Genomic DNA, 24,575 nt, shown 5'->3' with positions numbered 1-24,575 from the left:
ATGTTTTCAGCTCAAAAATGTCCAATTTCATCACAATTAATGCTATATTTTCATGTCACAAATGGCCAAGTTATATTTGAACTGAATTTACCTGAAAAACAAATTTTCTATTCTTTTAGATTCTCGTTTTTCTTTTAAGATTCTATCCTATATATCACATGTTTTGTTTTTACAGGTTGCAATATGGAGTATAGTGCTGATCCATCCTGCTTATGTTACGCCAATACCTACATTAAGAATGTCACACGTCACTGTTTAAACCAAGTTTTTTAATAATAAGTGTTTTTATAAAGAAATAACAATTCTATATTATTTACTCTTTAGTATGATGATAAACTATACAATAAATAATTATGATACTAGTTTTTGCACAGGGATCATTTGTGGAAACGGTGACATGGCTGCCGAGCATCAGTATGATGGGATCTGTAACAACCATGTCACATCCGTCCACTGCCACATTTTGTGTTTTTGTGTCAGCTGTTATTGTTTTAGATCCACAATACTAACATTTATGAATAAGATAATTAGCAATAGTAAGTATATAAGTTTATTACTAATAAAGTACTGGTACTGACCAGAGCATCATGGGTAATGTCACGTCCGTCCACCAGCAAAAGTTTTCACATACACGTGCTATTCAAAATCCAATTTTTCTTAAAATATAGCTTCCACTGTCAAATAATATCAGTAGTCTGTGAACAAATGTATTAGCATTATTTCAATACAGTTCTATGCATTTCTTACAACTTTTTTTTTTTTTTTGACAAAAAATGGCCACTCATTTGACCCCCTAAGTAATTTTAGCCATTATGTTATTTTCAGCATATTTGTCCAAACAAACGTACCTTTAGTTGTACCAGGCATTAAAATTAACAAGAAATTGAAGAAAAAAAGTGATGTAATCATTTTTTCCATAACTGTATATCCAATACTGGAAAAACGACAGGTGAAGGCAGAACTGAATATGCATTTTTGTTTATTTGAGAATAAAAAATAGGTATTAAGATCTCCCTTTACAAATATACCAGGGAAATGCAGCACATTGTGAACTCCCACCCCCGACCCACCACCAAACGGAGAGCAAGTGACTGCAAGTGGAGCCACAAACAGTTGGAAGGACAGAATTATACAGGAATACAGTACTTTCATATGCACGCTCACAATGTGGTAACAGCTAAACGCATCCTGACGTCCTAGAAAACACCCAATCAAAGGTTAGTACAGCATGATGGACAGACCTCACAGCTCCTCCCCTGCTTTCACTTGTAAACACTTTCTCCATCGACTAGCAGCTACTGTCTGTAAGAGTGACAACAGTTGTGTTTACAGTCCCAGAAGATGAATTTTCACAAATAACAAATGCAAGGTTAATTTTTTTTTTGCTGAAATGTGGATGACAATAAAGTAGGTTCCAACATTTCTAAAACCACTAGTTTTGCTAATGTTTTCCGACATGGTGAGGAGGTTGCGAGGAAACAACTTCAGCATTTATCAGTGGAACAGTGAATGTAAACATAACTACACGTTGAGGACAAACCTCCGTAGGATGCGTTTAAGCCATTTTTTTTTTCTCCATAGTAATCACATCACAGCGTGCATGAAAACGTACTGAAAGAAAGAGACAGCAGGGAGAGTGAAAGAGAAAGAAGGTGAAATTATTTCTTAAATTAACATTAAAAGGCCTCAAAGTTACATTGATATACATAAAAATCACCCAACTTAAGAATTCACCGTACACATACACTTAAGGGCATAGCACAGAGAGACAAACAGCAAAATAAAACCCAAAAATTAAAAGAAAAAAATACACAGCCAACCCCCTAAATCTAAGCAGAAGTCCCAGAGATATGCTACAGTAGGACAAAAGGTCCAGATCATGGGAATCTGGAAGGATGCATTTGTGTCTGCATTTCCTAAAATGAAAGAAAACCCAGTTTCTAGTCCAGGTCCATGTATGTTTTGGTCATTGGAGTTTTCTTCTGTACGATGAGGCCAAAATGATGTAAATCCATTTTTTTCCCCCCATTTTTACTCATTATCAAGAAGAAAAAAAAAAACACGAATCAAAAATATCTTTCTTCCCCTAAAATTATACTATACTACGAAGTATATATGACTGCAGAAACATATTTACAATGAGCATATATGGTAAGAAGCAAACAGGGTTATTTTCACTTCTTGTTAGGAGTTGAACGTCTCCTAACATCAATGTTCGTGTTTTTTACAACTTCTAAAGAGCAAAAACTTTAATTGAATATATTGCCAGCCCTGTTTTCAGATATTAAAAATAATAATGGTAAAAAACAGAGTAGCGTTTGATTTGTACGTAAAAATACACAACTCAAAATGAGTGAAATATGTGTTTTTCTTTTCCATACACAAAAGGTAAAATGTAAAGATTTTTAAGAGTTAGATTTTCTGTTTCGTAGAAAATTTTAGATTTTTTTTTTTTTTTCCCCATATTCTGAGACCGGATGGAGTCTTTCACAGTTGTTTCCCAAAAGCAGCACTGAGGACTGCTGTGAAACCACATGTCCAGAGTCACCTTTCATTTAAACTGGATGTTGGAACTGAATTTTCATTTGTATACTGATAATTAAATCCTTATAGAAACTGATGGTTTTTGTCAGTAGTGTCTACATGATCTGACCTGGTCATAGCGGCAGTGTATTGGCAGAAATCTGACTATATAAGGTAATAAACATTGTCACAGTATAAAGAACACTCCATCATAAATAAAATATGGATCAAGTTGAGTCTAGTCAAACGTTAGAAGACACATGAGAACACTGCTACCTAGTGGATGCTACATGTCGTCAACCAGTATCTGCTGTGATTTGTTTTGAGTCTAAGCTACTTAAAAAAACAACTATATTGTCTTTCAGAACCGATACAGTATCATAAAACATAACGAAAGGCATTCCTCAAGTGTATCAATATTTTCGTTCCTTCCATCTGGTCAAATAATCCAAATCTATCAAAAGTTTATTCCCATGTTCTAAAGGTTTTACACGTTATTTGATAGGATATTAACAATTCATTTACTTACTAATAATAATTGTCCTAGACATTTTTTTGTGGTTAACATCTATTTCCTATCTTTTGTCCTACAATATAAAAAAGATGAATATCAAACAATCGCTTTATGAAAAGATACAGTTTGAATTTCAGTTTAGATTTTAATTTTTTTCTGTTTGTTTGTGTATTTAAAGAAAATCCAATGACCAAAGCAATTCATGGACTATTGAAAAAAAATTACCCAAATCTCATCTAAAAACCAACTGGAGCACATTGTAAAGTTGCACTTGTTCAATAAAGTCTGAATGTTTGTAGTGTTATCGTTATTACTATCACTATCTCATCTTAATGCAGTGACTCTGAAGGCGCCCGTTATCTCCTATCTAACAATCTGAGGTACATGCCCCGTCCACCATAGGGTGCGGCAGGCAAAAAAAAAAAAAAAAAAAAAAAAAAGAGAGAGAGAGCTCCAGGTTTTTCACATCAATTTGGCTCAAGTCAGGAAGAATCAGAGTGAAGCAGCTGCTGCTAATGCACAGACCTGGATCAGATCTGCTGTGCATCACTAAAAGGATCTGTAACTAAACAAAAACATCAGTGTACCACAGCCGGACCAGTACATTCACTTTAGTGTGTGTTCCCTGTGTTTGTGTTTTTGATTTATATTGCAGGAGATGAGTGTTTTAGTTTGGACCAAACCTATAAAGACTGTCATATTTGTGGGATGTAGGAGACCACACTGCTTTGCAGGCATCAAATACTGGATGTTTTAGCTTATAGAGAACTTGTAGAGTGTAGGTGGTGAAAAATGAATTCCTTTTGACCTTACACAACAGATTTTTGTTCCTTCATAACCAGGAGTCAAGTGTAGTCATCTGCCCGACTCCATTTACATCAGCCACAACCGAGAACAAGATGTGAGAGGTAACTGAGAGATGTGCGTACTAAAATAATAAATCCGATGACAATAAGCAGGAGGGAGGGGAGCGTTGGATGAACACACTCATACCAACACCACATCCCATCTCTGCCCAGAAAGGCTCACAACACAACAAGAGTTCATGACAGAATGATGACGGAGTGAAAGAATGATTGGGCCATTCTATCAAAACAGGTGTAAACTGCTGGAATACAACCTAAAGCACAATTTAAAAGTCAGTAAATCCTTGTGTATTCAAAAAAATCTGGACAATGTTTGGGATAGCAGCAAGTGTGAAGTAGATAAAAATCATCATTTCTCATTTTTATGCCACTACCAAAACCTGAATCTGTTTCATGTGACTGTTCAAGTACATAGTTTTGTCTATGTCAAAAATGCTGATCTACAAATGGTTTTTTCACACACATCAAGAATTACAGAAAATAAGTGTATGCTCGACACATGCGGCCACACTTCTAAGCTGTTAATGTTGTTGTTAGATGACAAAAACTATGTATTTTTAGATGGTTTTAAATCTATTACAATATTTGTAAAACAGCTCCAAGAATGAAAGAGTTCATTAGCAATTCCTATCTGAATGTGAAAATACAGAACCCACTTATTTCCCTCCCAAAAAAAAAAAGAAAAACCTCTAGTACTAATACTGACATTAGGGTATGTTTTTTTTCTCTTCAGAGTGGAAGAGAAATCTCACAGTTCTTCAGTTTCTACAGTTTAACTGTTGTGCAAAAATGTGGGTAGTGTAAGGAAATTTAATGCAAAATGTGGGGACGTTTTTACTCAGAATGCATCCATGACAGACAGATGGATGAGGACAGACTAATCTGTGGCTATAAATCTCAGCAAATGGGTTCAAAGTTATGCAGATTTTTTTTCTTTTAAGGGGGGGGGGGGGGGTATTTATTATTATCATATATTATGTTATGCTTGCTGCTATCTCAAATATTATTTTGGCTTTTATACATTACAAGGGCATTTAACATCATAACATCATAAATATTTTAAAGTAAATTACGTAACATTTCTCATTTGTATTTGCAAGTCCCTCCTCTCCGGTAAGAGTGTTGGTCAAAAAAAAAAACAAAACAGCAGACTGCATGGGGAAAGCAGAGAAACAGAAAAATAAAACATTATTTTCCTGATTCAGTCACAGTAGTTATTTTGTAAAAACACTGATAAATAAACAAACCCACACCTTCACTACAGTCTAAGGGAATGTTTCAGAGGGAAAACACAGCAGTTGTGCATCTGTTCATGCTTTGCCCAGAGTTTAGTCTCTCAGAAAGACTGCAGTAAGGGCAGTAATTCTCAGTGGAGTAGCCTCAGTTTTTCTATTGTTCTGCCCATGCATGCTGCGGGATGCTGTTATTGACTCACTGCCCAATGGTCCACGTCCACAAACGTCCCAAACCCATAAAAACATAAGGAAAAGAGTAAACACAGGCAGAGGACAGAGTGTCTGGAGGTAAAAACACCACCACTCACAGCTCCGGGGTCAGAAGAGATGACTGAGGAGAACTATTATTGTAAGAGTTTACACAGTGTTTTTAAGGAAAATGTTAAATACTTTACTTATAAAATCTATTAAATGAGTTTTTTGGTTGCGGGACGGCAGTTTGCACCAATCTGGTAGAATGGCCAGTGTAACATAAGTAATGAGAATATGACACGGCCACTGAGGGACCAAACAAGTAAATCAGTGGATGAATGAATGAATCGCTGAGGTGCATAGAAGCCCAACAGTTAAGTCCGTCTTCCAGGCAGCACGGCGATCATCGGGGCCTCTTGCGTGTAACAAAGATGAGGACCCTGCGGATGGCGATGAGGCGGTCCTTGAGGGAGGTCATGGCCAGGATGGTGAGCTGGGCTCGATTCTCCAGAGGAAGGACAGCGAGCAGCCACCAGCACCAGGCCGGACCGCTGGGACTGGCCTGGAAGGGACAGAAGACACATCTCAGATAGACGCCTCGGGACAAACCTCCATCAGAGATCTACACTTTTATGTTAACGCTGAAACAACTAAACCACAAAAACACACAGAGACTACATGTTTCTGTTGAGGAGACACTAAAATAAGAGAGAGGCTCTTTAACTTAACTAATCTTAACACAACCTGGACATAAAATTAATAGAGCAGTTTTATTATAAATAGCATTTATTCATTAGTATCAAAAAACAGTTACATGACAATCCATGGTATGTCGGTTCTATCAGTTTTTTCTAGTGAAGACCAAAGATGGTCCAGTAGTTTTGAGTAGTGAGTGGTGTCACAGTATACACAGTACGCATGTAATTGGACTAAGAAACCAAATCTTACAAGCACGTTCCACCTGGAAATCTTAAACTGCAAGGCATCAACAAGCTAGTAACATGACACGCTAAGTGGAGAAAATGACACACAGCATCTAGAAGATATGCCCTACACTTTATGAGTCCTCTGCTGTCACTTGTTTTGGGAGGATTTGGTTTAACTTTGAGTGATTGAATATATCCTACCTCTAACTAACCAGTATTTTATTCCATTTATATCCATTGGTGACCTATTGAATGTTGTTTTTTAGCATTAAAGTATGTCCTATGTGTGAGCTTATGTTCATCTTACAGGTACACGTCCTGTTACTTTACAGTAACCATCAGTACCAAACTGTAACAACTGTTTATTTAAAGAGACTGAAAGCACAACATGATTTTTTGAAACACTTTTCCTGTTGATGCCTAAACCATAATGTTACTGAACAGTGAAGACCACATGATTCACATCTCTTTACCCTTCCATCCTTCGACTCTCCTGTCAAACACAGATGCATAAACAGACAACCTGAACTGTAAGATTTGCAGCATGATTGTAGAAAGTTAAGAGCGCAGCTAGCATGTATTTCTTGTTCAATCTGCCGTGGCTGCAGGTGAATGCAGAGAAAGTGTTTTCCAGACCTGTGGGTCAGGGTCTTTGCTGGGAAGGTGCCCGAAGTGGCTGAGGATCTGGCTTTTCATGTTGTCTTTCAGGGAGGTGAACCAGCTGTTGGCCTGCTCATACACAGAGTCATGCAGTTTCAGAAGCTCCACCAGCTCCTCCCCCTCCACCTGGTTTTTATTACAAACACAAATGATGAGGGGACATACAGCAGAGGTTGCATACCAGTATTTTTCTAACAGAAAGCTTCCCCTGACTGAAGAGAATAAAGTTTATGTAAACATTTTTATGTTCACACAAAAGGGAGATTTTTTTTTTTTGGAGTGAGTACATGTCTCCATGGTGACGGGGCCGCTTTTCCTTCCACTGTTGAGTTTAGGAAACAGGCTTGTACCTTGTGTAACTTGACCACAACATGATAAAAGTGTTTGCTGACACAAAAGCCACATCTATAGACTTCCTGTGACCCTACCTTCCGGTCTTCCAGATATTCAATCTTTGCTGTGTTGTAGCCGTCTCTTTGTCCATGGCTGAGAACTTTGAACCTCGACACACCAATAGTATCAACTACTGACCGACCATCAGGAAAGAACTTCACATCTCGTACCTGAAACAGAACGTACATTGTAAATAATACACCCTCAGACTGGGAAATGAAAGCAACCAGTTTATTTACTACAAACAACTCAAACACACTCACCTGCAGCATGCAGCCGTAGTCAGCGAAGCCTTTGAGTTCATCAGCTATACACATGCCAAACTGCTTGGTGCCGGTCTCCATGGAGCGGCGGATCATGAGACGGTAGCGAGGCTCAAACACGTGCAGTGGGCAGGGGATAGTGGGAAAGGCCATGGTGCACACAAAGATTGGCACTTCCTGGTTCAAGCTGCAAGAAAAAGGGTGAAGAGGTTACGACAACTGCTGTGTGGTTCTACTTGAACAGTGACGGTTTGACAAGGATTTGCAACTAAAAAAATATGTGTTCAAACTGCAAAAAGTATTTACATTCAAGATTATTCTTGAATGTTTTTAAGAACATTTGAGGAACAAAAAAACCCCAGACCAGGGATATCCTGTGTCTCTAATCAGACTGACTTTTTGGTGTTTAAAACTGTCATTATTATCATTTACTATTCATGACAGATGTTTTTATATTGTGTACATAGCTCATAAAGCCTACCTAACCTAACATTAATAATAATAATAATAATAATGATAATAATAATAATAATAATAATGTTAAAATCTGGTCCACTTTTTTATTCAAATAAATTAGGTCATTTAGTGTGAAAATCCTCCTCATATCCCTCTATTCAGATACTTTTAATTGCACCATAAGAGTTTTCTACTGTACTCTTAAATGTTTCCATTTTTGCCGCTTGTAAAAAAGTAAAATAAAAACTTTGATGTTGTAAAGTATGATTAGTCAGATTTAATAAATGTCATGTTTAGAAACTGACTTGGAGAGCTCCTTCATCTCCTCCTCGTGGATCTTCTTCCTCTCTGCCAGCTCATCTCCTAGGTAACGCTGCAGCACTTCCTCCATCAGCAGGGTCTTATTGTAGCCCCTAGTGGCCAGATACTGAAACGACAACAGATGAACCAGTAATGAGTGTCTGTACTATCATCTGCAAATAACCATTCCCACTTTAATCAAAATTTTTTAAAAATGTATAAATGTTTGAACACCTAAATAATAATCTGAAACATTAATGTTAATGTCCCAATAACAGTCCAAAATGTATCACAACTATGTGAACATAGAAATGCGTATATTCTTGCACATTAGACACAGTGGATGTGCTGTACCTCAGACAGATTCTCCTTGCAGAGAGGGCAGTTTGGATTGTGGTCCAAGCAGCGCTCAAGACATTTGAGGCAGAAGGTGTGTCCACAGGGGGTCGCTACTGGCTCATAGAATAATCTAAAGGACAAGAGACAAAAAGCAGTCAAACATGACCACGCTGCACCTGATAATAGTGCAAGGCCATTCATATTGTACCTACCACGCGTTAATACAGCTATTTATGAGGCAGCTGTATTGAAATCTGAACAAAACTTAACTCAGAACCCATGTGTGGTGAATGCATTCTGTGTGTGTGTGTATGTGTGTGTGTGCAGTGAGGCGATGGGAGCGTGTGCTGTCACCTCATGCAGAGTGAACACTCCAAATCTCCACTGTCCAAAAGCTCAGCAGAAACTCTCCTCAGTCCACACAGAGCAGCCGGTTGAAGACTGCTTCCCTCATCTGCAGAAATCATCGTTGTAACATCAGAACATGTTCACTCAGGGCTGTCAGGTCATATCACATATTTTCATATGATGTCACTGGACCTTGCACTACAGTTGTTAATCCATATCTCCAGTGGGTTTTACTTTTGGAGCTGAAAGCACACATTTGGACTAGACTAACTTAGTTTTTCATTGCTCTACCATTTACTTATTTTTTATTTTTATGCAGGGCTCAAAATTAACTTTTTGACCTAGGAGCACTGTGCTCCTAACCCTAAAAAGTTAAGAGCACAGGCTAAAATCTAGGCGCACCACTATTATATAAAAAATTTGGAGAACAAGCAAAACTCTTGGCCATACCAAGTAATATTCCTATATGTATTTAAGCAATGTTAACAACCTAGAATAAAGTATTTGAATAGAGTATGAAAGAAAAAGCTTACATTGACACAGGTGCAAAACAATTGTCAATGTGTGGTATATACTTTAGTTGGTTCTTGGAGAAGAAAGACGAATCACACCATTATTTGCAACAACCAACTTTTTTATTTCATGGCCTAAAGGCCCTTAGTCACTGTGGTCTACACCACGCCTGAAGTCAGGTCTCCTTGACCTGGTGCCCCTTAGTCACTGTGGTCTGCACCACGACGCCTGAAGTCAGGCCTCCTTGACCTGGTGCCAGAGTGTAGGTACTTCCTGACCGCTGGCAGTGCATCGAAGTCATGCAGTGTTGGACCATCCGCAGAGATGCGGATGAGATCTTCGACTCTGCTGACAGCCAGGCTTGCCCTTGTTGAACCCTTGATTCTCCTCTGTGCGGAGAAACCTCTTTCACATTGTACTGAAGAGATAGGCAGCCTGCGCACACGAGGGGGCGGGGACTAGATTTTCCGCTTCAGTCAGCGGGGCGTGGAGCTTGTTTATTTTCAGCTGACGAGTTACTTCTGCAGCCATTATTCTAGGCGCACGTATTAATTTTCGCTAATTTTTTTATTGGCGCACCGTGCGATCGTAATCTCAAAAACAGATGCACTACCGAAATTCTCAGGCGCATGCGACCGTAATTCAGTCGCAGTCACGAGCCCTGTTATGTTTTCCTCAGCTTCAGTGTATCATAATTCAGGACTTGTATTGCATTTGTAGGCTTTTATACTATGTAGATATCCAAGTTTCCCACCTGTGTTTGACACCTGTTGAACCTATTTTTCATCGCATTTAATTTACAAGATTCAGCTTGTACTGGCTCAGTTTTTGGAGAGTAAATGCATCTTGTGTGTGACTGAACAAAATATTAATCTTGCTTTATTTATACATTACACATATATAATTTTGCAATTTTACACCTTTCTGTGCTCATTTCTAACATCATCAACTAAGGAGAAAGCAAAAAAGCAAGTCCAGAATCATACACATAAAATTAAAAAATAAAAAGTATTTGCACCTCAATAGAATTAAAGGCATAACCAGACTTCAGTGTTTCTTACCAGGTCTGAGCAGTTTGGAGGGAGGGATGAAGGCTTCTGTGGGTCCATCTCCGCTGTGTTTCCTCTTAAGGCCACCAGGGGGTGTTGGCAGTGCAGCCAGGACTCCGGCCAGGCTCTTGGTGCTACTCTCCCCTGCAGCTGGGTCTGACTTCCCAGAAGCAAGAGCAGAGAGTCTGGAGGATGAGTCGTCCACTGGAGTGTTTTTAGTCACACTGAACTCCGAGTCCTGAAAACACCCACAGACAGGATGTGTTTTAACGACCTTTCAATGATCCATAGAACCAGTGTCTGTGCAATGTAGAGCTGCAATGATGATTAGATTAACTGATAAGTTGTCATGTTAAAACCTCTTAGTCGAAATAATCTGATTCTAGTTCAGAATTGTGATTTGGACCTTCTTAGTCCAGCTCAGAAATCTAATCATTTTCACCTGAAAAATGAACCATTTTCAGCTCAGTACTGTTCAATCATTTTAGAGGAAAAAAAAAAAAAAGATGTGGGATTGTGTGCTCTAACAAAAGTTTACATGAGCTGCTTATTTTATTCACTTTTGTTCATTTATTTTATTTATGAGAATAATGAGTTCATCCTTTTTTTTTTAAATTAAGTTCTTACTTAACTTTCATATTCTTTTTATTTTCAACAATAGGTGAAAAAAAGCCAATTAATGTGAAGTAGATCTGAAGAAACAAAACAATTATTATTTTCGCAGATTTCTGACAGTTTCTGAGGAAAATAGTGAACCAAGTAACAATGACAGTGACCATTAGTTTTAGAATCTACTCTCCTTTTTTAACTCTAAATGAAGGTACTTTAGACAAGTAGCTTTACAGTTATTTGTGGAGGACCACCAATCAAGCCTTTATTTTCAGGCGAGTTTTCATAGTTGTGTGTGTGCTAGTGTGCAGTAACCTGTGAGGAGGATCCAGGCCTCTGTGTAAGTGGTCTCAGGGACATCAGCAGGGCTTGTGGTTTGATGAGGCGGGTGGCCAACCCCCCCTGCAGTGGGTGCAGTGGGGTTGGCAGGTCTTCTCTCTCAAACACAGAAGAAAACAGCTCGCTAAGAACCTGCAGGGCAAAACAAAACGAGGACGCGTTTATGTTTATAATCCACAAAAACAGACGAGCCCGTACTCTGCCTGGAACAAAGTGCTGACCCTCATCTCTTCAATACGGGTAGACGAACGTTATACCGGATATGCATCAGTTCATGCTGAAACAGGTCATGAGCGCAATTATTCCCCAGTATTTCAAGGATTTTTCAGTCCCTACATTTAACCAAAAACATCATTCTCTACACTCTAAACATTAGTCACAGGATCTATTCAGACATTGTACCATTTTGTGTTACAGCCTTCTCACTTCTAATAATATCTCTAATAGATATTTGCCTGTTCTGTATGTGAACCTTTTCTAAATGCAATACTTGCACTTTTTGCTGCTGCTGACTCTTGTAAACAAATGCACTTTCACTTATTATTTATTGCCCATTTGCTTACTGCTTTGTTGCTAGTTCTTGCTGTTATTTTGTCTTGTGATGTTTTGTGTTTTAATCTTTTGACTTGCTGCTTTTGAGTACTAAAATGAATGTTGATGTAGATATACACTGACAATAAACTTTATGTCCTATGCTGTGTCATCTCTCTATATTGACCAAACAGGGCCCTGGAAGTATTGTGTATTTTATGATAAAAACTGCAACACGTTTCAGGCCGCTGGCACATTGGAAGTATATATAATTATGTTTTATTTTTACCATCTTATCACACAAACTGCACAAAACAGCTTTGTTGTCGTCCACCTAAACACATTTAAGAAGTTCATGCAATATTCAGCAGAAGTTGTTGACAAACTGCTTTTATACCTGGAAATAAACACATATATGTCAGCCCTGTTGGCCACATTGGTGGGTAAATATATGATGAAACTTTCATGTTTAGATTGTTAAAGGCAGCAGGTAATAAAGAAAAAACATTACAAAATCGTCTGTGAGCCTGGATTAAAGTTATACAACATAAAAAACAAACAATGACAAAAAACAAAAGTATCAACTAACTAATTAAATATCACAGCGCATTAAAAAAAATTAATCAATGGGATATGGGGCTGGAGAGTGAAACTTCAATATCTTTATGTAACTGACTGAATTGCTTCGACACTAGCGAGCTTTAAAAAAAAAAAAACCTGATATATTCCGTTATCAAAACTCTCAACTTAAGAAGGAAATCTCATCAGTATTAGTGCATGTAACGTGCACACAGAGCATTTATATGTGTTTTCAGGTAAAAGGATAAAACTGCAAAAGGATTTTATGTTAGACAGTTTCAAGTTGTGGGAAATAGGTTTATGAATGGATAAAAATGTAAATAAGCTCAAAGGTAAGACTAAAGACTTGTACCATAATGCAAACAAGTCATTTACATTCTGTTACACTGGGAAATTGTCAAAAAAAAATTGCCAAGGTTTTTATTTAGATTCATAGCAGCCTCCCTTACCTTCTGAGCCTCCAGTTTGACTTTGGTCCAGTCAGGCTTGAGTGCCAGACACAGGAAGTACTCCTGCAAGGCCTCGTCATTCCGCCCTGCATTAGTCAGTGCTGTGGCTTTCAGATAGTGTGCCTGAAATTAAAAAAAAAAAAAAAAAAAAAAAAAAAGTTAAAAATAAATAAATAAATCATTGTGTTCTTCTTCTACCATCGTGCACATTGATTCCTGTAGCCCCACTTAACTCCACTGTCTCACCTTGGTCCACAGAGGTTTCATCCTGCAGAGGATGCTGGCGTCCTGCACGGCCTGACTGAAGTTCATCATCTCCATGTGTAGCTCGACCCGCTGTCTCAGCAGTCTGCCTGAAGAGGGCGCTGTAGACCACAGGGAAAACACAGACACAGCATCAGGTCAGTGCACAGTCCTCTAGGGGACAGACAAGTTTTTTTTTTCTAGGTCTCCCAGAAGTAGGACAGCGACGTAACATAGCACGAGACCCATTTCAGACATAAGAATGCAATGTAACTTATGGACTCATAACACAGCGGACAATTTCTGTTATACAACGGTTACCTAAACAGCACGTGATGAAACTGGTTTGTAGGTTACAATGTTTTCTGGAGTGTGATATGATCATTGTTCTTTCAGAAATAAAATTCAACCACAGAACATTCACACCCACAGACATTTAATCACAGGGTTTGGTTCAACTCAGAACCGGTTTAATAAGACGCCGCAGTTCATTTTGCAAAAGTCAGGTCATATCAGGCCATCTGTTACGTGTAAGGTTCTATCACTGCGGGTATTTGTTAAATTAAAATGACTAAATGATGTCTTCAGGTCTAAGACACTCAAACTGAATGCTTTTTAAACACCTTATTGAGTTCACTTTTGGTTTTAGTTTAATTTAATTTCTTATTCTAGGATATGAGACATATAAAAGGTAGGTAATTCATGTTAAATGTGATCCCACACAGAGGTCAGTTTTATATAAACTCAGTTGGGTTAACCTACTTTGACTGACTCAGTGTTAATAAAAGAAAAAAAAAAAGGACCTAATTTTTATGTAACTGAATTTCAGACCCCTCCCTTAATGCAAACCCTCATGAGGTATACATCAGACTGAACTGTACCCTATTGTACTATTCTTTGACCTCATTTGTTCTCAGTTTCATTTACTATTTTTCTGACCCACAATCTAGTTCAGTCATAGGACAGTCATTTTACATGTTGACGTGCATGTGTGCACTTTTTCCTGCAAGCTGGCAGTTGTTTGTTTCATTTTACTCTTTGTTGTAAATAGGATTGTGTAGATGATTAGAAAGATATCCTGTTACAATAACTGAATGTTCTCATCATTTCCTTATCTAAGGTATTTGGAGGATCCAGCAAGGTGACAGATCTCACATGGCATGACGTGTGTGATTTTCTCTTCCACTTGCGTTGCACAAAAGCGATGATTAATTCGGTTTTAAATACATAAATGATGGCCTGCTCTCCCCGTTCTTCTAAGTGTTTTTGTTCTGACAGGATATGCACAGCCTGGTTATTTCTTTTAGTTTCTGAAATGGTTTCAGCTTTCAACCAGTATTAAGTCTTTGTTCAACCAAATAAAATACAGTTTGGTTTTCTTTCAAGATTAATATTCAATTTTTTTTTTGCAGATTTTTGATTTTAAGGAGAAAGTCAGGAAAATGTGGGGAAAGAAAGCAGTTTAATGACATGTAGTGAATTGTCAAGCCATTCGGGAATCAAACTAGGGACTCTGTTGAGAACATTTGAGTTATGAGCTATACATATTTGGATCGAACCAGGTAGAACAAATTTCTAAATTTCTGACTGAAAAATAATAATAATAATAATAACAATAATAATAATAAAAAGTAAAGGAAAACTTTTGCAGATTTCAATGCCGTCGTGTTCTTGGCTTTATTTTTAGTCTTTCCCATGTGTTATTCACAGTCCTGATCTTATATAATAACTTTTTCCCTATTATTTTATTCATGTTTGACTGAAAGTACAGGATGTTTTGCTATGATATGCTTGGCTAAAGGTTCAAAAGCACACTGACACAAGAGTGACGCAAGAGCGACTTTGTTTCAGTGTGTCTTCAGTTTCTTTCAAGGTCAGTTGGAGTGTGAAAATGTGGACATGAGTCACAATATCCAGCCAGTCTAGTAAAACCTGTACCATTTTAGCAAGTGGCATTTGGCTGAAGGAACTCTGGACCGTCTGTGTTTTGGCAAATCACTTAAGACACTATTTTCCAAATGCTGGACATCTCATCTTCTAAAAAAAAAAACAAAAAAAAAAAACGACACTACCTGGCTAACATGTCACAGGTCACAGTGGACACACCACAAACACAGATGTCAAACAAACAATAGGCGCAGCTTCAATTAATGCAATAGTTAACTCCCATTAGCTTTTATGTAAGATTTATGGATCAAATAAATGCCTGAAAGAGCTATTACACAGTTCAGTTATTTGTTCATGTCAACCATTTGCTGTTAGAGAGTGAAAGTTGTTACATTATTTTATGAAGAGTATTACAGCAGCAACACGGTGATATAAATAAATCCAGGCTGGATGTGAATGACCTCATTTAATCTTCTCCACGATTACTCTAAGAAAATATAGCTCACAATGCCCTGCAGAACGTCCACCAGACCTGCTGAATATCAGTAAAACATAGTAACATGGATGTCTCATCACATAAAATATAGCCTGACTAAATGACAAAGCTCATTGAATCAAACGACATTACTACACTGTTAATGAATCTAACTGAAATATAATTATAGCAGGATAAATGTCTTTTACAATAAATGACAATTCAACAGTATTTTTCCCCTTTGCCCAGTTGAACAAGTGGCTCCAAATCTACTTACCCAAAGTCACTGTACACAAATGATTAATTAGCTGCCATCAAATCAGAGCCACGACTAATTTATCATGTTTAATCTCCATATTCATTTTATTATTTATTTATTTTATTTTAGTTCCATCAGTACCATCACCCAATGAACATGAGATTGAGCAGGTAAATTGCAAATTTTACTAGATTTTCTAGCCGGCAAGCTGTACTAGTGTACTTGTTCAGCTGTGAAAACCAGAAAACCTGCTGATTAAACTTTACTGGTATTTTGATGAGCATCTGTTGACATTAAAACTGGGGATTTCATTGTAAATGTGTAATTTTTCAGATCTGTAACTTTACATACACTTGTTCCTTTGTATAAAAAAATGCATAGGCCTTGTATATTCAAGATGTTTTTGTTTTTTTTATCATCTCACTTCAGTCATTCTTTATTTTACAAAGTCTAAAAGGAAAATATCATTTTCAAGCCCATAAAAGGTTCTTCTTCATAAGGTGTGTATTATTAAACTATTACAAGATCTTAACTCAAACAGTGGTGCAAATTTAATACAATTAATCCTAAACTAAAATTTGACAACAAAAACCTGAGTCGACTGCATCTTGCGAGAACACTTCTGGCGTGTGACGCATTGATCATTGAAATGAGCCAATTATTGACTATGCTTCCTTGTTTTAACCACAAGTTAATGATTATCAGTGGACTAACTATAGTGGATAGCGGATGCATGGGCCTGAATGACCTGAATTCTCCGCAACTGCAGGAAAACACACACACACAAAAAAAATAACACATCCGTAAACTGCCCTGTGACATTGTTTTCAACCACTTTACTTTAATCCAGGACTTTTCCACATCCTGACATTCTGATCACAAATTCAATTACACTTCACATCAGTTTACCTTCGCTTGAACTAATTACTCAAATGTGGGTTGCATGAAAATATAATTAAATTTCTAACTGTTGGTCTTTCTTTTCGCCCTCTTGCACCTACAATGCAATATTTGTGTAAAAGCAGTGTGCAGCACAGTGCTGATATCCAACCGGCAACGTTTCTACTGACATCATGAGCCTATTATGATCGAACTACGTCAGAGACACCAGACGGTCTCCTGCTGCATTTGTTGGGAAAACACTGACAAAGCTGTGAAAGCAGTCTCTTCCTCTTTCACCCGGAGTCCTTCACCAGACAGAAGGCATGAATCAGCGTTGATCCGAGGAGAGAAATATATGAATATTTGCCATCTAAGCCAAAAATGACAAAAGGGCTAATCATCTAATGAGAATATCTGAGAAATTACAGAGACACAACAATGTAAAAAAAAAAAAAACCTGACAGTCTGAGATTTTTTTTCTGCTATGTATTTATTGTGGTTTGATCACTTCTTTTTGGCAAAGAATAAATAAGCGTCTAAAGATTGGGGTGATTTTGTTTAGGAATGTACCTATATAGAAAATAAAAATGATATGGAGATAAATACTTTTGCTCAGAAGACTTTCTGAGACCATGACAAACCATCCATACGTGAATGTGTCAACAATTAATTTTATAAGACATCCATATTGTGAAATATTTTTTAAATATTATAAAGTGATTTATTTACGTGTTTATCTTGCCTCAGTTTTTGCAGATTTTGCTGGTTTTACCAATCAACCAAATTACAGACCTTTAATGTTGAAGTTATAGAGACTGTCACCAAATACCTGTTCATGGTCAAAATCATTATTTGTGTAGCCAAATAACATTAAATGACATTGGTTGTTTTTGGCCAACAAACATTTTCTGTGTTCTTCTCCTGTTCCTTGCTCATTTTCATGTTATGCTCAATGGCTAGTGCTTTGAATGGTTGATAAACTGATGAAAATAGAGGTGTGGTGGTTCAGGGTACATGCCCCTCACTAGCAACAAACTGTCATCAACAACCCTCAAACTAGATAAATTACATTTATGTCATGTGTCAAATGAACTTCTATTATAAATTAGTCACGGAAAATGGCTAAGTGGACACGTTTTGCTTTTATATCAAGCAACAAGATAATCTGTTTGCATTGATTTGCCATTCTTGAAATTGCAGGTACATCATTGTGACTTGGAACACTGCAAAGATGATGCTGAAATAATACATTGTGCAGCTCCTTCTCTTTTAACCATACAAGATTTCCTTTTGTATCAAACAGTAAAAAAAGTCATATTATGACGCATGAGAATTCATTGCCTTGACACCTCGGCTCAATGCGATATCTACACCTGCAGTGTTCAGTTGACCCTCAGAGCTATTCAAGGACCACAGGAAATGAATTCACGTTTATATGTAGGCCAGAGGTGGAAAGAGGTTGGTTCAGTTTCCTCTGAGGACCTGAACTGTGTAATATGAGAGCTGGATTAATGAAACACACTGGCACACTCTTTATGTAATGAGCAAAAAGAACATTCTGTATATTCATCCTGCAGATACAGAAAAGTGCTGCTTTAAGTGTCAAACACTCAAGCACACCTAAAACATGAGGGAGAATCTTAAGAGTTGAAGGAGGCAGATGGTTTGCTACAAGCACTACTTACAAAATATCATCTCTTGCTCTGAATGTTACCCAACATGTAAAAAAAAAAAAAACTGCCAGCTTATGAAACACTGCAATAACGGGAGGGGAAAGGCTCAAGTCCAACATAGTCTGTCACAAGTAAGGAATGCTGTGGGCAAAAAGTACACAAACAAATATACATCTCGTAGACATGATGGGGACCAGAAAACTGAATTAAGAATTAACAGGGAAAGTTTTGCCCATACATGTCCATCCTGTGATCAGCAGTGGAAAGTGGAAGGTAACCGAATACATTTTCTTCAGTACTGTCCCGACATACCATCTAACATCCTTTGAGTGTTTTCACTTTATTCTTCTTTATCCTTCTGCTGTCTTTTATCTCAGAGGTAACTACTGTACTTTTACTTCCACTACTTTGTCCGACAGCTCTCCTCACTAGTTAAATTACAAGTTTTCACCCCTATTCTGTCATGTGAAAACCATGTAGGTCAAAATGAATGAAATGAAGGGTTCTTTTGTGGCTCATTTTACTTCTTAAACTAAAAAAATCCTTTACAAACCCTCGGAGTGGGTTCATTTGAGGTGTTCTCTGGGTGGGATACACACAGACACAAAAGGGCAAGAAAATTCCAAGGCAGACTTGCTTTAAGCAATTAAAATGCCTTTACTGTCACAGTGTGGTTGGAGGTTTTTTTTTACTGGGGTAATATCACCAAACCACAACAATAGGAGATTTCAACTTGTTAAAAGCTGAGAACATGGGGTTTCTTGGAGTTTTATTACTCTTGGATTCAATGGAAAAAGTGAAAAAAGGCTGCTTCTTATGAGCTCATGAGACACAGACCTTTTAGAGATTTGCAGTTCTCAAAACATAGCAACACAACAAATGTAAGATAATCCTGGAGAATTTGATGCATTGACGTGGATTACACTATACAACAGCATATCTAAAATAGGTTAAATGAGCTTAACCTGCAACAGAAAAATCCAATATTCCTATAAATGAAATTGTAAAATTAATCCAAAAACACCACAAAAAAAGTGTAAAACACTAACAGGGACCACTTTATTGCGCAATGACTACTATTTTCATATTTCATATATATGGTGCTGATACCACTTTCATACACTGAAATAAGTGAGTAACTTGGTTGTAGTGGAGTATTAAGTACTTTTATTCTAGGAAAGCATTAGAATATTTGTTCCATCATTGTTTCTGAAGAACAGCAGATCATAAATAGAAACAGGGTATGAATGTGATATAGGAAAGCTTAGTAAAGTATGTGTGCTGCTTAGGTAATGGGGGGCTGGGCGTCACGTAACGGCTGACCTCAGTGCGGTACACAAACATGGTGCAGTGTAGAAAGTGGCGCCACATATCGGTGACACCTGGAAACGTACCTAGAAAAGTAGGTCACCTGTGCAATAAAACGCAGTTTTCGTACAAATCTGCCACTTTAAAACATAAAAACTGATGACATTTGATGCAGTACAGATACAAGTTGCTTACCTAGATCCACTGCTGCGTTGTACTTCTCCAAGGCATCCATCAGATCATTTTTATCCCGCAAAACCTCCCCCTCCATCCACAGTCTCCTCGCTTTGCTCTCAGTTGCAAAAAGTTTATCTATCAGCCCGCTGAGAACTACATCTAGTCGCCGACCATTTGGCAGCCCATCTCTTTTGTTCGGCTTGTCTTTGCAGTGTATACAGTCTTTCACAGAGTCTAGGCAGCGTTTGCAGAAAGTGTGGCCACACTCCACAGTTGTGGGTTCATGAAGCAGACACTTGCAAAGGCGACAGGAAAACAGGTCCAGGGCTTCGTCTTCAGCACACTCTGCATCACTTTCACCCCCATCCTCTCCATTGCTACTTTTAAGGTGACCGTTTAAAGTCCCAGAGATGCCCAGCTCTTTCTCCCGCAGACTCCGTGCGATTGTTTCCACCAGGAGTGGAAGCTCCTCCGGCCGCAGTTTACCCAGACTGGCTGCTATGCAGTACGAGTCCAGAGCCTCTGAAATCCGTCCTGCACGGGCCAGTGAGTCGGCCTTTCTCAGACACAAGCCCCTGTCCGGCTGCTGGAGGTCAAGGAGCTGGGAGCTGTAGATTTCCACAGCCAGGTCAAAGTCCCCAGCCCGGTTGGCTTCCTCCGCCACCTCCAGCATCTCCGGACAGATGCCGGCTGCTGCGGGGTTGGACAGCGGGTGGACGAACACCTCGCCCTGATGAGGCCGGATACCCGTCTCCATCTTCTTCTCCCAAAAGGGAAAATCAGATAACCAGACGGCAAAGAGGCTCAATCAGTGATAGTCTGGAAACTGCAAACCTAACCCCCCACTCTGCTCAGATATCAGCCCGGTGGAAACCCCAACAACCATCACTGGTGTCCGACTGGGACTGCTGGCCACAGGAAGTAGGTTAGGATGCATTCCGAGGCATGTTTCTTCACATTCAATAAAACAGGACGTTTACCTAATACTGCTGGCCCATGTGGAAGTCACAGAGTAGTAAAGTGTGGTTTGTGCGCTGATAAATCCAGCCGGAGGTGCAGCTTCAGGCACTCACCGGTGTCTCCAGTGTCTTAAAGGTCTGAAAGGTCGGCGGTACTCGGTCCACTCTCTCTCTCTCTGTTTCTCTCTCTCGCCCCCTTTACAACGAAAGAGGCGGTATATTAATGTTATCCAATAACAGGTGGATACTTCCTCTGATATAATAACTTTTTTAAAAAATGGAGTAAAATAATCCTACCGGTTTTTGACTACAACTACAACCCCGGTGGATGGTAAAACCCACCGGGCTTAGCAAGTAAGAAGCTTATTCTCCACTTGCTCTATCGCGTTAACTCGCAGTTCAGATATTTTAACATAAATTAAACAACTGTAGACTTTACCTCTTATACAAATCTACAGTAAATGAAGGCTGGAAAGAAGCTATTTTGGCTCCAGACCGCAGACTGTGCTTGGTCCGGTGAGCCGCAGCTGATCGGCTGTTGTTGTTTTTATGTAAGAGACCCTGAACGCGTTGAAGCCGCAGCAGTTAGCTAACGTTACCGCGGAGAGCTGCCCGGTGCGGCTCGGCGAAGTCCACAAGCAAATTCTTTTCTGTTGTTCTAAAGCCAGTTTATTTCGCCGCATCCAAATGTCATGTCCGTCTCTCCAAAGAGGTGAAAACCCTCAGGAAAACAGAGCTCCCCCCTGGGTTCTCCATTTTGGTCGCTAGCCAGCTAGCTCCGTCAGCTAAAGGCTGCTGCTGCTGCTGCTGCTTTGGATTTTACAATTCGCCGACGAAAGCGCAGCGTGTCACGTGCCACGCGAGGCATGCTCTGATTGGTCAATTATGTGGCTCACTTATATAACGCAACGATATTGTATAACCTTTTACAGACGACAGCGTCCGAGCCGCACAGAGAAACCTACACTCTTTATTTGTTTAAACAAGGTTAAAACACGTGATATCACAACAAAATGCCTTCAAGTATGAAATGTACTGTCTCATCACGTTGTTTGACTTCAATTAAGAATTCCCCTTTTTATCCCTTGATAACCCGTAGCTCTGGATTGATTCGTAGTTTATGTAACGCTTTATATAAGCAGTTTGTAAGAGGTCTGGTTTCCGTTGGAAAAGGACAGAATACATGTCATCACTTCATATTTTTTTTATTTCTTTTCGAGGATTTCCATAAGTCAATAAAAGTGGATGATTTTAAAGGACCACTGTTATGAACCAACTCATTGATTCATTCAAGCTTTAATAAGGACACAAAACTTGGCCTACAGCACAGGTTTCAAACATGTGGCCCGGGGGCCAAATCTGGCCCGCCAGAGGGTCCAGTCCGGCCCCTGGGATGAATTTGTCAAATGCAAAAATTACACTAAGATATAAAGAATCCTTTTAGTTCAGGTTCCACATTCAGACCAATTCAATCTCCAGTGGGCAGGATTCAGTAAAATACTATCATAAAAACATATAAATAATGACAACTCCAAATTTTTCTCTTTGTAAATGTAAATATTGTCACGTATTTACACTAAAACAAAAGTACAATTTCACAAAAAATGTGAATAACCTGAACAAATATGAAAAACCTGAAATTTCTTAAGAGAAGTAAGTGCAATTTTAACAAGATTCTGCTTGTTACTAAATGTTTTGTGTCTTTGTAAGTAAGTAAGTAAGTAAAGCTTTATTTATATAGCACTTTTTAAAACAACATGTTACAAAGTGCTTCACATAAAGGGGAGATAGATCAAATCAAATCAAATCAAATTTTAAGCCAATTTACAGAAACCCAACAGATTCCTCCAGGAGCAAACACTTATGACTGGTGACAGTGGCGAGGAAAAGCTTCCCTTTAACAGGCAGAATCCTCGAGCAGACCCAGACTCCTGAAGGATGGCCGTCTGCCTTGGCCAGTTGGGGTTAGAGTGAGAAAGTAAAGGAGGAGAAAAGAGAAAGCGATAGAGATAGAGACCCAGCCAGCATGTCCATGTGGGTCCCAGAAGGGTTGCAATTGGGCTACATACAAGGGTCCCATGTGGGTTTGTCCGCAGTTTCCATGGTGGCCCCACATGTGTTTGCCCATATCAGAATCAGAATCAAAATTAGAATCAGAATCAAAATCAGAATCAGAATCTCTTTATTGTCATTGTAGCAAGTACAACAAAACTGAGGTAAAGCTCTCAGGTTCAGTGCAAGAATTTACAGACAGACAGCAAATATCAGTAAAACAACAACAAATATCAGTAAAACAACAAATATCAGTAAAAGGCACTGCTATTTACATTAAAAAATAAAAAGTATTGCAAACTAAGATATTTGTAAATCATAGAATTTAAGTAGTGCAAATGACATGAAAGATAAATATCGTGGGATAAAATAGTGTGAAGAATAAATAATATGAGATATTCAGATCTCTGATTCTGATATGGGCAAACACATGTGGGGCCACCATGGAAACTGTGGACAAACCCAAATGGGACCCTTATATGCAGCCCACATGTAACCCTTCTGGGGCCCACATGGACATGCTGGCTAGGGAGAGACTGGGGGAGAGGGTGGAGAGGGTGGAGAGGGGGGAGGTAGGGGGAGACACATGCACAGATAACTGAACTAGAACATGTATAGAACAGTATAATAAACACTATTGTAACTATATGGATAAGTGAGTGATGACGATAAAGGTGGAGAGAGGCAGGACCACAGCAGCAGGTCCAGAGATGAGATTTGTAGATCCACTGTGATCTGTAAGTTCTAATGTACATGTGTAAATGATAAACTGAGGCATAATATTGTTAAAATTAATTTTTTTTTCAGTTTGTTCATGTTATTCACATCTTTTGAAAGGATCGTTTGTAGATGTAAACCTTTTCATAATGTAAATTTGCTTTTTTCACTCTAAAACATAGAGAAAAGTTTGGAGTTGACATTATTTATGTATTATTATGTTATTATTTTACTGGTTCGGCCCACTTCAGATGAAATTTAGCTGAATGTGGCCCCTGAACTAAAATGAGTTTGACACCCCTGGTCTATAGGATAAAACAAAAAAGAGAAAAAAGAGAGGGAAGAAGTATAAACTCATATGTCACTTATAAGTAAAGGCTTGACTGCCAGTGAGACTACATTTTAGATGTAAACCTTACAGAACTAATCTTAGGACAGACCAAGGCTTGTAAAATTGAGTTTGATAATTTTGTGAGTCTGCAGATGAATAAATCAAATAGCAGCCGCACAGCATCAAACACCACAATCCACAAACATCTGCATGGGACCCTAAATGAGAGGGTTCATAATAATATTTCTACACATATTGTTACCTAATGACTGAGTTGAAATCCTTATTCTATTTGGACGATTTACCATTTATTTCAGAGCAAGTTACACTGTGATGTTCAGGAGATGGGCAGCAAAACGTTTCTCACCTGTGGAGAAAAACCTGCTATGTAACACAGTTATTTTGAATATGTGGTCTAAATAAGTAGGACAGCAAAACAAGAAAAACTGATGAATGAGCAGTAAACAAACACAACAAATTGTTATAATGGTGCATAAATAATTATTTTAGGTAATTCATTCATCAGAC

General features: G+C 38.5%; 1 protein-coding gene across 1 annotated transcript; it reads right to left on the bottom strand.

The window, feature by feature from the left end:
• Positions 1 to 1,374: 1,374 nt before the first annotated feature.
• LOC115413077 (LON peptidase N-terminal domain and RING finger protein 2) lies at positions 1,375 to 21,774 on the bottom strand. Its single transcript, XM_030125832.1, has 12 exons — positions 20,007 to 21,774; positions 13,331 to 13,449; positions 13,085 to 13,207; positions 11,502 to 11,657; positions 10,590 to 10,815; positions 9,022 to 9,121; positions 8,683 to 8,797; positions 8,334 to 8,455; positions 7,573 to 7,759; positions 7,345 to 7,479; positions 6,893 to 7,042; positions 1,375 to 5,892 (listed from the first exon to the last, which is right to left on the bottom strand). Exons 1-12 carry the CDS (start codon positions 20,743 to 20,745, stop codon positions 5,734 to 5,736), a joined length of 2,331 nt encoding a protein of 776 aa, XP_029981692.1. The 5' UTR covers positions 20,746 to 21,774; the 3' UTR covers positions 1,375 to 5,733.
• Between the last annotated feature and the right edge of the window lie 2,801 nt (positions 21,775 to 24,575).

Source organism: Sphaeramia orbicularis, chromosome 21 (assembly GCF_902148855.1).
Source record: "Sphaeramia orbicularis chromosome 21, fSphaOr1.1, whole genome shotgun sequence".
Lineage (NCBI taxonomy): Eukaryota > Metazoa > Chordata > Actinopteri > Kurtiformes > Apogonidae > Sphaeramia > Sphaeramia orbicularis.
Note: the sequence above shows the minus strand (reverse complement) of the source record. Positions and strands in the feature narration are given on the sequence as shown.